This window comes from Brachyistius frenatus, unplaced genomic scaffold, assembly GCF_029030835.1.
Source record: "Brachyistius frenatus isolate BFR_SWC_R1_liver_20210118 unplaced genomic scaffold, ASM2903083v1 Contig_2, whole genome shotgun sequence".
Classification (NCBI taxonomy): domain Eukaryota; kingdom Metazoa; phylum Chordata; class Actinopteri; family Embiotocidae; genus Brachyistius; species Brachyistius frenatus.
The window spans coordinates 1,859,007-1,871,056 of NW_027210601.1; the positions used below are offsets into that span (position 1 = coordinate 1,859,007).

The following is a 12,050-nucleotide window of genomic DNA, read 5'->3' on the forward strand; positions in this document are numbered from 1 at the left end:
ATGAAAGACTGCATATAAAAGGGCCAGATAGGAAGATCACTGGGGGCCGCACATATTATTTTGTCAATTGAATGTAAAATTTTGCCTTTTTATTATTTACATTGTCTCCCTAAATATAACTAAACCTTATGTGGTTCATTTTGTTGTGTATGGTCATATAATCTTGAATACATATGATTTATTCATTTGTCATTAACCCTGCTAATTCAGCAACAACAGACAACTGTTATCTGCTAAATATTGTTATTCAAGGTGTTGGACAGCAGGCAAATAATGTTTGTTTCTTAACTATATTCACGATTCTGTTTTTATTTTCTAATGGGTCTTAATGTGAGTCACTGGATTTCTGTCTCTGTAAACGCTTGTGACCTAAAAAAAACAAAAACAAAAAAAAACAACATCAACAACGGGGAAAACTGACTGTAACTGACTGAAATAAGTCCAGGATTTATCACTACATCCCTGAAAAAGTCTGATATTTTGTGTTCGATCATAATTTGTACATAACCCAGTGGAATAGTCTGTTATAAGAAGGTATGTGTTGTACAACTATTTAACTGTACAGTGATCAAGTCAAAACAAACTCATGTTACCTCATCACCGACACACCTTCTTACACACACACAAAGCATTCAAACAAGGAGTCATGTGATTACAGAATTTATTAGCCGGTCCGTCAGGCTGACAGGAGAACAACATACCTCACTCGGGCCAAACCTCCTTCCAAACATATCCTGAACATTAAGTGCTCAAAAAGACACAAACATCTGTCGTTTCTTTGCGTTGTCACCATTAACACGGTCCTTTGGTCCATTTCAAACACATTCTGTTAACCTGCAAAATCAAAGAGCTTCAAAACATTTGCAAAATACCAAAAAAAAACAAAAAAACATTCATTCTGTGTAGAAGGTACAAGAAGGCTACTAGTCATCTCATGATTTGTGAAAGAAGTGCAGTTAGTTTATGCTTTGGCTTCTGATTAATGCCAGAGTGTCAGGTTTTGCTTTCACTCAGAGACACCGAAGCATCAGATTTCTCAAACCGTAGCGTTGATAATGCAATTTAATTGCACAGAAAAAGATTTATTGCTTCACCAACGCATTAGAAAGCATCAAAAGCACCTTCAGAGTTCAACTTTCAGGCTCATTCAGAACTAACTGCTCTAGTGAAGGGTTACGAGCGGCATGCATTGCAAAAACAAGCCTGATGCAGACTTCTGAAGAGTCTCTGCTATCCGCTGAAGAGTGGGTACATCCTGTCGGTCGCAGGTTGCAGCAGCTCTACACAGGAGGCTGCAGCAGCTCCTGCAGGTGACACAAGGTCTCCTTCAGAGTGCGAGCTAACGTCTCTGCGTTGGTCTCCTCGCAGCAGTTGAAGGCGGTGATGGAAAAGTGGACGTGGTCCCCCTGGGGGTTGTAACACACGGCGTAACCGTCAGGAACGAGGGGCCCGAAACACATCACGCTGTCTGTGTTCGCAGGTATCTGAAGGGACAAGAGGGGAGAACATGTGTGAACGCAGAAGTGTTTGATACCAGGACTGGGAGTTGTGGCTGAAATCCAAATCACAATACAAGTTTAAAATGTTTGTCTTTAAGGTCCATTTAGCAGCTGTTATAATGTTATAATGACATGATACTGCCGGTAGTTTAAAACAGAGACCACATCACACCGACCCAACACATCTCATTGTTTCTGCAGAACTGCCCCTTCTAATGGAATGACTGAACAAAAGAAGAATGTCCCGAAGATCACAAGGAAAATAATCATTATTATAAATTCAGAACTATTTTAGCGCATTGACATGATAAAACCAGGATGAAAATTTTCAAAAAAGATTTCTCTCTCCATCCTGCTGGCGTCACCTCATCCGCCCGTATTACAGATTGATTAAAACATCATGTACGACAACAGAGGTGCTCACCTCAGGTTATTATTCATTACACTGTGTAAATGTTTAAAGTTAAACTGTCTTGAGGGAATAAAGGGTGAAAAGTAAAAGAGAAGTATTGACTTCAACAGAATGTAAAAAAAAAACCCAGCACAGGAGTATTCAGCATGTGACACCACTGTAAAAGTGTTTTGACTTGTAAAAGCAAGGAAATTACAGATTCATAAATATCCATTGCAGGAAAACATCTGATACAAAATTCCCCCCATGTATCACTGTATCATGGAAATAAATTCTCACTTCCTGTTGAGCTACAGTGTAAACACCTTCTGCAACAATGACACACACACACACACACACACACACACACACACACACACACACACACACACACACACACACACACACACACACACACACACACACACACACACACACACACACACACACACCTGTCCGGTCCGCAGCTTCCAGTGCGTTGCCAGGCCGAAACCTGTGTCCATAAAGATTTTGGGGATGCTCAGTCCCTGCTCGATGGCCTGCAGCTTGAGCCCCAGCAGGTGGCGGTCAATACCGTGTCCTCGAACTACCTGAACAGAAGAGATAAGAAGGTGAGAGTTAGATAAAAAAAAATTAAAAAAAAGTTGGCAAAAGCGGTTTATTCAAGTTCATTTGGTATTTACCTGCTCAGTCAGAGCTGCATGGGCATCGATAGCTTTCCTCAACAGTTCTAGCTTTGCTTCCCGCTGCAACAAAAAAAAAAAACCACAGTGATTCCAGGAGACAAAACCTCTCCCAAATATTAAATTAAGTGAACAAGCCAGAACGATTTCTGCGAGTTACAGTGGAACATTTCACTGACGGAGACTGCGTTTCTCACCGACACGGACGGATCATCAAAGGCAAGAATGAATTTAAGCGCCTCATTTGTGGGCGAGCGGATGAACTCCGTCCTTCCTCCTCGAAACATCCTCTGAGAGGCGATATCACAGACTGGACAGACCTCGCTGTGGACTCTGTTGGAAAGAAGGACTGTGAGAGACAGCGCTGCTAATTTCAGGTGCATCTCTGCATCTATGTAACAGACTAAAATTGTAGTTGCAGGAAGCCAAAAGTTGTCGAATGAGTGGAACCGTGTCTGCATCAAAACCATGAATTAACCTACGCATACACAAAGGGGCCTTTGGTCTCTATTTTCTATTACTAAAGATACTTTAAACACTTGATGCTAAAATAAGAGATCATTTCTATAAATATCCAATCCTAAAGACTTGATTGTCACTGACCCCCCTTAAGTTGAAAAAGCACTTGATAGAACTCCTGGAATGCTCAATAACAAGAGTGATGGCTTCTAATACTGGATTTTTAATAACGTCAACAACGAGATTTTTTTGTGTGTAAATGTGCTGAAGTTGACATCACCGGCACCAACCTGTAGTAGGCGAGCTGCAGGGCGACCTGGATGAAAGAGTTCGGACTCAGTTTGTGCTGCTTCGGAAGCTCCTTTCCAAACACCTTGAAGTTGAACACGTTGACGTCGAGGTCGTTGATCAGTCTACAGGAAATATCAAGCATAAATTTAAATTTGTGATGCAACTCGATGGTCAAGGTTCACTTACTAACTACTACGGAGCTTTCGGACACATCTCATGGCTTTCATCAGATAAAAGACCTGATCAGGTCGCATCTCGGGGGTCGTTTACGAGGGTGGATCATCAAGTGTAGAGGCTGCTCCTGTTACGCACGAAGCAGGGAGAAGCTATAAAGCAGGAAGTGGTCACAAAAACTTGTGTAATTTAGTTGATAACGTTGATCGAGTGATCAAAGTTGGAATATTTACTCATGAAGGTTATAGCTTCCCCGCTACGTGCACATCACTCCGCAGTGCAACAGGGAATAGTCTTTGAACCTTTTCATTTACCATCATATAAGGACTTCTGTGACTGTTGATGATAGCATGTCATCAGGAACAAGAATAAGCTGTCTGATTCACTTTTAGCTGGAGAAACAATGTCATTATGACATCTTTCAGCATGTTTCACCTTTTAGTATTGTACATGTTAGAGATTTTCTTTAGTTTAAGTCATCATATTACGTGTTTTTATATATAGTATCTTTTAAATACACTTTAATGTAGTTTTAAGCAGATATTAAGGACATTTTCCTATGAACAACTGTAATGTTGTACATTATCTGTTCACAGCAGGTGTCCACACTATAGTGGTCAACAAAAACATTCAGAAATATTTAAACCCGCTTATAACCACATTAATGTGTTTACATAGTGTTTATAATATGCTTCAGTGGGACTAAAACTGCTCATTGTTTCATTGAGTTCAACACATCTTAATTCTGACAGGTATTTTTTTTTAACAGAGGCAACATCTGTCCTGTTCAAATCCACAGTTTATATAAGAAAGAGCTTCGTTCCTCTCTTAGATTTTGGCGGCTGAATGATTTAAGCGTGCTCTGAGCTTATGTATGCAGCAGTGTCTGAAGGCTTTGTGTTTGCATTGTGGTCAGGGACTGCTGGATAGAAAGAATGAATCTGAGTGATTCCTAAAGTCAATGGGCGCATTATTTTCACAAAGGTTACAAACACAGAGAAGATAAACGTGTTTATGCTCCTGTGGCTTTACGGCACTTCAGAGCAAGTTCTTTCCAGCTTTGTTGGATTTCCAAGCAAAAGCAAACATTGAGTGCAAACTGTGCAGCGAGGTCAGTTTAACCCACCCTGTTCACGAGAGCACGCGTAAGAGACGAAATTTGGCTCTTACATGTCGAGGTTACGTTTTGCCATCTCTATGTCCCTCTTGATTTCTCGGTCTATGTGAAAGTAGAGCTTCTTGGGCATCGGCAGCGGGACCAGAGGCGCTCTCTTTGGGTCTGGTTTCTCACTGCAGACAAAGAAAAACACAAAATACCCAGACATGAGAATGTGAAGCAGAAGTAGAGCTATTTTCCACGTTCATTATAACAGATATTTATACTGTGGGAGTTATCACTGTGTAATTTGGCTAAATGTGTTTACAACTGTTTTATAACGAGACATTTAGAAGCAGCTTCAGCACCGCCTAAACAGCCACTGGCTTAAACAGAATACGTTTAACTTTAATAGACAAGTTTCATTTCAGCGGTGTCTAAAGTTAATTTGATTCGCGTGCTACCAAAAAAAAAAAAAAAGATAGAATTTTTTTACCAGCAAAGATAATTAATAAAAAACAAGACCAGATGTTTGCAGCTCTGCTGGTCGGCCTGTGAGGTTGTAGTTAAATGTAGAATTTCAACATGTTAACAACAGCGTGCTGATGTCAGCGAGGTTTAATGTTTATCCTGTTCAATGTATTTGGTTATAAAACAGTAAAGCGATCGAATGGCTGCACAAGATTAAAACTAAAGTCAGCGGGCTTCATCCTGCGTGCAGGATTTTGGTTCATGCTAATGTTACAAAACAACAACCAGAATGAGAGTCAGTGCTCTCGGCTAACACCGTGCCGACATTAGCGTTTCGTTTTTAATGCAGGATTGCGCGAGCGGACTTTTGTGCTTTAAACCCGTCACTTATCTCTACTTGAGGTTTTATCACTCTTATTAGCTGTCGTTTCTCACAGGAAAATGCGTCATATTAGATTAACAGCGCTAACAGTAATTTATCACAGGTAGCTTGAAAAAAGAAAGGAAATCAAAGCAAGGATGTGTGTAGCATTAAATTCACTTTTAAACAGAGATTTTATGGGTTTCTAGTGAGTTATTGTATTTATGTACAATGACCATATGAAGGCTATAATGACACTGTAAACAAGAAATGCCTTTATTTCCTTTCCGTGATTATAATTCATTAACAACACAGACTCCAGTTAGTTTCTCAGTTTTGTTGGCTCGGCTTCTTTTTTTTTTTTTTTTTTTCCCCCTCGATCGACTCCGACTGTTACCGACGCCAAAAACGAAACCCTCTGACATTTGGTGCCTGTCACGCTCTACTAATCTCCACGGTGGAGGTGGTCGTGTCTCGTCATCAACCCTCCGTCTCACCAGTACTCCAGGATGTGGTGCAGCAGTGTTGCTATGGGCGGACCCTCAGCCGTGGCTTGTTCGTACAGGAGACCCCACGAGCCGTCCTCGCCCACCACGAACTGCTCAAACACACACACACGGGAGTCGGCCCGCTGTAAACACTGCACCGGCTGGTCTAAACATAGCTTCCCTTCCAATATGTGATTATTTCCCACCTGCAGCGTTTTGTCAAACCAGCGGTTGCCGCTGTTGGAGAACGTCCCGCCTCCGTGAAGAATCTGTGCTGCCTTGCGACTGGCATACCTATCAGCCACAGTTGGAACAAAACAAGAACATCAAACTAAGAAAACAAAAATGATATATAAAGTAGTTCAAAAAGTCATTATTCAAGATCTCAGACAGGAATTTTTTTTTACGCGTCACAAACTTCACAGACAAATCTGCCAGAGGGGGAAGTAGCAATTGTACATTGTTGCCAAACTTTCACAGATGACACAATGATATCTGAACACCGCGGGGATTACGCAACAAATCTAGCAAACACAGAAATGTGTGTGTGTGTGTGTGTGTGTGTGTGTGTGTGTGTGTGTGTGTGTGTGTGTGTGTGTGTGTGTGTGTGTGTGTGTGTGTGTGCATACTTCTCATCTGATATCCTCATGACTGGAGAATCCAGACACAAGGAGAAAAGTCCCGTCTCTATCAGCCGTACTGATTCCTTATTTAGTTTATCTGAGTAACACAGAGAAAATCCACCAACATTTTACAGTGACAGTATAGTTGTAAATTCTCCGTAATAGGAGTGTGTGTGTGTGTGTGTGTGTGTGTGTGTGTGTGTGTGTGTGTGTGTGTGTGTGTGTGTGTGTGTGTGTGTGTGTGTGTGTGTGTGTGTGTGTGTGTGTGTGATCTACCTCTCAGCAGGCGGTTGTAGGCCTCTCCCCAGGTGTGGCGGTGCTCGCTGGTCAGGATGCCCATCGGCTCTTTGTCCGTCTTCCAGGACTGAGATCTGATCCTCAGCAGCTGCGCGTGGATCTGACTCTCCGTCATCCGCGAGCCGTCGCTGTTGTAAACATCCAGCTGGAAGAACTAGCAGCAGGAGGGAGACGCATCGAGAGGCACCGGTCAGAAGATATATCAGGAGATGATGTAAAGATGAAGCTTTTTACATCTACTCTCTCTAATATGGATCTAAATAGTAAAAACAGTTCCCTGCACACTGCTGTGTTTAAGATACAGAGTGTCTTACACAGCATGTTGTTCTCAAAATAAACATCTTTATAGTGATTAATTTCTCCCTCACTGAATTCACCAGACTTTTACAAAAAAAACAAAAAAAAAAACATCTCTACTTTCGTCGCCACCTATTGGATCCGGTGTTCCAAATTTAACAGAATCCAAGAAATAGAAGAAACATAGACCTATTTTTCATGTAAAATATACTTTAAGTTTAAAGTACAAAACCGCCACAAAAATGTCCACAGAAAAGTGAGGAACGGCGCTCACATTAACCATTTCTCACATTTATACCCTGATATGAAGACGGGTACACACAGAAGACAGAAGGCAATGAGGCTCAAGTTAAAACAACTCCATTTAGATTTGTTTCCATTCTCCATTTTCTGCCAAAATCTCTAACCTCACAGTATAACCCGCTGCAAAAAAAACAACCTCAATGTCCAATAAAAAGGACTTCTGTGCGGTCTCGTGACTTCTGCTTACATCTGCATCTGTAAATGGTTTAGGTCTTAAGGCACCTAATAAACAGGCAGCAAAAAAAACAAGGTGTGACTGCACACAAGACCTGACATGATCTGGTGCCGAGCCAACAACAGGAGAGAAAACACCAATCTGACAGCGTCCTCTGCAGTCTGACGGAACAACCCACCTGGTAGTTCCTGACGACGGTGATGTGCGTCGCCGGGCGTCGGGAGTGGGAAATGTAGTCGTGTTTGGGGCCGGGAATCCTGCAGGAGGAGAAGAGGAGCGGGTAGAGCTCCATGCACAGAGGCTTCCCTCGCATGTACTCCACCGGCAGCTGCCCACTGACGGGGGAAAACACAGGAACAAACTCAATTCATTTATTTCCTGGGTTCATAAATGAATAAAGGATGATCTAATTGAACCGTTTCCATCAAATTAAGGTGGTGACACTGAACAATTACAGTAAATCAAAGTTGCCCTGTTCGTCCAAAATCCTACAATCACTCGATAACTCACGACTGCACGTGCTCCTGGAAGATAATAGTTTCCTTTGGCTGCAGTCGACCGGCTTTAGACCTGCTCTAAGCACAAGAACTGCTGCTGTCAATAAACACTGTTAACTCACTTGATAAAAATCAACACTGCGCTGCACTTTTCGTAGATCTATCAAAGACTTCGGATACCACTGATCCAAACATCTTGCTAAATAAACTGCTCTCTGCGGGGTTCAGTGTTTCTGATGACAACAGGCTCGAATCTTATCTCCCCGGTAAGAGTTTAAACTGTTGCTGCTGGTTTCGAATAACGTCCTCAGATAATTGATAAAGGTGTCCCTCAGGGATCAATATTAGGCCCACTGCTGTTTACTCAGCACTCTAATGCCCATTTTATGCTGATATTTACGTACTGTACTAAACTCCGAGTACACACTTTAGATTTTAGTGGCTGGAGGTTTGAAGTTTATCGGCTAACAAAACTATCACAAATATCCTGATTTGAGGAACGGCATTGAACTGCTGCTCGATCTGAAACAGTCCGTTTACGTCTAACGTTTCACTCGGGTAGGATCGGAAACAGCTGCAGCGACATTTCAGTGATGCGCCGCAGATACTGTTACAGTCACTGCAAGGGAAATAAATATAGACACAGATAAATTTCATGCAGCGAAAACAGAAGGCGACGCCAGCCGGGATGAAGCACACAGCACAGAAATAGAAGCTAGTAAAAGTGACCACAGCTTCAAAAGTCATCGGAGGATTACTGCAGCATTTCAACAAAGATTGACAACAGCTGGTTCCTCCATAGTTAATAACCAGCTCTCATGATTGTAGCAGATAATTATTAGAAGCTGGTTTAATTTGCTTGTAATGGATAGTGTGTTTTACTGTATTCATCCACACAGAGCTGACAAAATGAACAGTGCACCATTAAATGTGGGAAGTTGAAGTACCAGATCTAGTATTTCCATTTTAAAGCATTTGATACTTCGACTCCACTACATTTTGAGAAAAACATTCTACTTTTACTCCACTATTTTTATCTGACATTTGTAGCTACATCTCGTTTTCTATATTTTGCAGATAGCTGTCGATGATAAGCCTCTAAAACATGATGTTACTCGTTACTGAAACCTTTTTTAAATATTTTTGTTTAAAACAAAATAAAAAGAAGGTTGAAATATTTTTTGTAAGGACTCAATTATAATACATTAATATACAACTTAAATTACATCTGGCTTACAAGACCATGAATGCAGGACAGCTCCTCTTAAAGAATACTTTTCCACTGTGGTATCATGACTTTTACTAAAGAACTAGTGTTCTTATCAAATTCAACCTTCAAAACAAAGTGGGAGCTGCTGCTGATTTTATGTTTGCGACAATGCTGTCGGAAGTTTGCTACAAACACAATCAGTTAACTGCGTTGTTTATTTGATTGCAGCTCCGTAAGAAAATTAAACTTACGTGTTGATTTTGGCCTTGAAGTCCAGAACTGCTGCGATCAGTTTAGATGCAAACCTGAGTGGAAACAAACATATTATTATTAATATTGTGTAACAGATTTCCAGCTCTAAAACTCAACTTGCGTATATGCACAATATAAACTATTTATATTCAGTCAAACCAGCTCGAGGCATCAAATATCTTGTTACACTAAAAACTAGAGATTATTAACGCTCGACAGAGCAGACGAAAGTTTCGAGGTTTTTCAGGTGGAAACCTCAAAGAATTTCACAAAAACGGAGCCATTTCAATCCTGACAGCAGCAACTTGGGCCATTTGTTTGCAAAGACCAAATGTGTTTTAGTTTTTAACCAGTGGGTGGCAGCAGCAAGAAATCAAAAGAAGAAGAAGAAATCCAAACAATTGGCTTTCTTCTTGATACGTTAAAATACCTATTCACGCCGACTACTCAAATTAAACAAGGGGTCACATGAGTGGTCATGTGTTTTTTGCACCTTAAACCCACCACCTCAATATTTAAATGCATTTAGAAAGGTGTTTCCAGGGCTGACACTGGACAAGCCAATGGCAGCTCCTCTGCGGTGCCACCACATCAGTATGTGTGGACTCACACCAGCTGGCTCCTCCAGTCGTTGTAATCTCTTCTGGGCAGAGAGATGGCTGGGTTCGAATGCACAGGCAGAGGCTGTCTGACTTCCAAGTACGCTCTCTGCACCCACCAGTCCGAGATCTGCAGGGGAGACGCACACGGACAGAGAAATCAGCTCTGAACTTTACTGTGGGAACAAAACCACAGCAATGATGTGCACATTTTAGAAAGACTGAGGTCAGATTCATTATAGGAGACTGTCTTATGTCTCACTTGTTTGTTTGCTGCTAATATCTCAAATATTTCAATAACCACTGCACGTTCTTAGCCTGCTTTGGTAACTGATGGAATAAATGCTGTTATTTTGAAGCAAATTGTTACTTTTGTTTTGAAAAGTGTAGTATAAATACATGAATTTGAACTTTGTCTCTAACACAAAACTTTTAAAATATATTTATACATGTCCACACTCGAAGTACGTTGGCTAAGTAAACACAATTTTAGGTTTGTAAAAGTGTGTGCTTTGTCCACAACCTGCTCAGTATATATATATATATTTTTTATTAGGCTACAGATTAATTTACAGATCTTTTTCTTAATTACTCAATTATGTTTTTGTTTATTAATATAAAAGACAGATCTTGAGCACAGCAACAGTCTGCAACCCACAAATTATTAAATATAATATCACAAAATTACAAGAAAACAATTTTTTTTGGGGGGGGGGGCATTTTTGTTTAGAATGTCGATAAATATCACAAGATTAATTCATTTATTCAGACTTATATGCGTTTTTATATATGTTTTCAGGTTGATGTGAGTTTTTTTTTTTCTGTCAATACGAGAGGGGAAAAGCAGGAAGTACTTTGTTTTGAAGCCCAATCTGTTCAATATTAAATGATATGCCCACCCATGTGGTATCTCCACCTCATTCCCAGACAGACAGACAGACAGACAGACAGTGGAGACACACCCAGTTCTTGGTGAGTCTGGCTCTCCTCTCCAGCCCCTCCTGCAGCTGCGGACCCAGACCGCCCGGCTTGCCGAACACCTGTACCATCTTGCGGGTGTGATTGAGCTCATCGGGGGGCAGCAGCGGCTCCAGGGCCCTCAGGTAGCCCTGGAGGGTCTGGGCCAGAGGGGGCACCGGCTGGGGGGGCACGGAGTAGAAGCAACACAGCTCCTGCCTCAAGGAAACCTGCAGGGAGGGATATAGAGAGGACACTACTGCAAACTCTTTTAAATGAAGGAAGAAATGAAATCAAATGTTCAGTTGAATTGTACTGCTGCTGCAGCAAACTCGTCAACATGTCAGCACAGCGCCGGGTACTTCCACCAGAGTTTCACCAAACGGCAAATAAAAGTTTGGGCGCGACTGCGGGGCGGATCAAAAATAGGAAGTGTGAAAGATATGACAAATGGAAACAAGATCTGCTGCTTCTTATTCGTCTAATGGCTCCGCTGCTGCAGTAAGTACACTCTTCGTGAGCACAAAACCACAATCCGTCAACAGTTAACAGCGCTTTCAGGAAGACTTCAAAACCAAAAGTCGACTCACCCGAGACAGCCATGCGCTGCAGTTCCCTGCGTGAATTCTCCTGAAAATCATGTTTCCTCGGGTCAAGAGTTCCTCTGTGTCGCACGTAGGACACAATAAGCGCCTTTAAACTCAAGAGAAGTTTTTGCACTGATCGCCTACATGAAGCCCAGACCTCCTCCGACTTCTCCACGAGGGACGACGGTCCTCATCGCTCGACAGACGCTACTCTGAACTCATTCGCGTAATCTAACTAAACGCCGTTTCCCTTCTTGGTGTTATTTCTTTCACCTGCAGAAACACACGTACCAGGCTGTGGCAGACGAAAAGTCTGCACACGTGCTGACGTAAAACTGTT

At 41.7% G+C, this 12,050-nt stretch overlaps 1 protein-coding gene across 1 annotated transcript; it reads right to left on the bottom strand.

Annotated features, from left to right (window-relative positions):
* Nucleotides 1-647: 647 nt before the first annotated feature.
* Nucleotides 648-12,045, bottom strand: cratb (carnitine O-acetyltransferase b). The gene is made up of 15 exons (XM_069692680.1): nt 11,714-12,045; nt 11,129-11,353; nt 10,178-10,296; nt 9,567-9,620; nt 7,787-7,943; nt 6,813-6,987; nt 6,543-6,633; nt 6,120-6,207; nt 5,923-6,023; nt 4,668-4,787; nt 3,323-3,445; nt 2,771-2,906; nt 2,574-2,636; nt 2,343-2,480; nt 648-1,484 (listed from the first exon to the last, which is right to left on the bottom strand). The coding sequence occupies exons 1-15, from the start codon at nt 11,762-11,764 to the stop codon at nt 1,281-1,283; spliced, it is 1,845 nt and encodes a 614-aa protein (XP_069548781.1). The 5' UTR covers nt 11,765-12,045; the 3' UTR covers nt 648-1,280.
* Nucleotides 12,046-12,050: the final 5 nt, after the last annotated feature.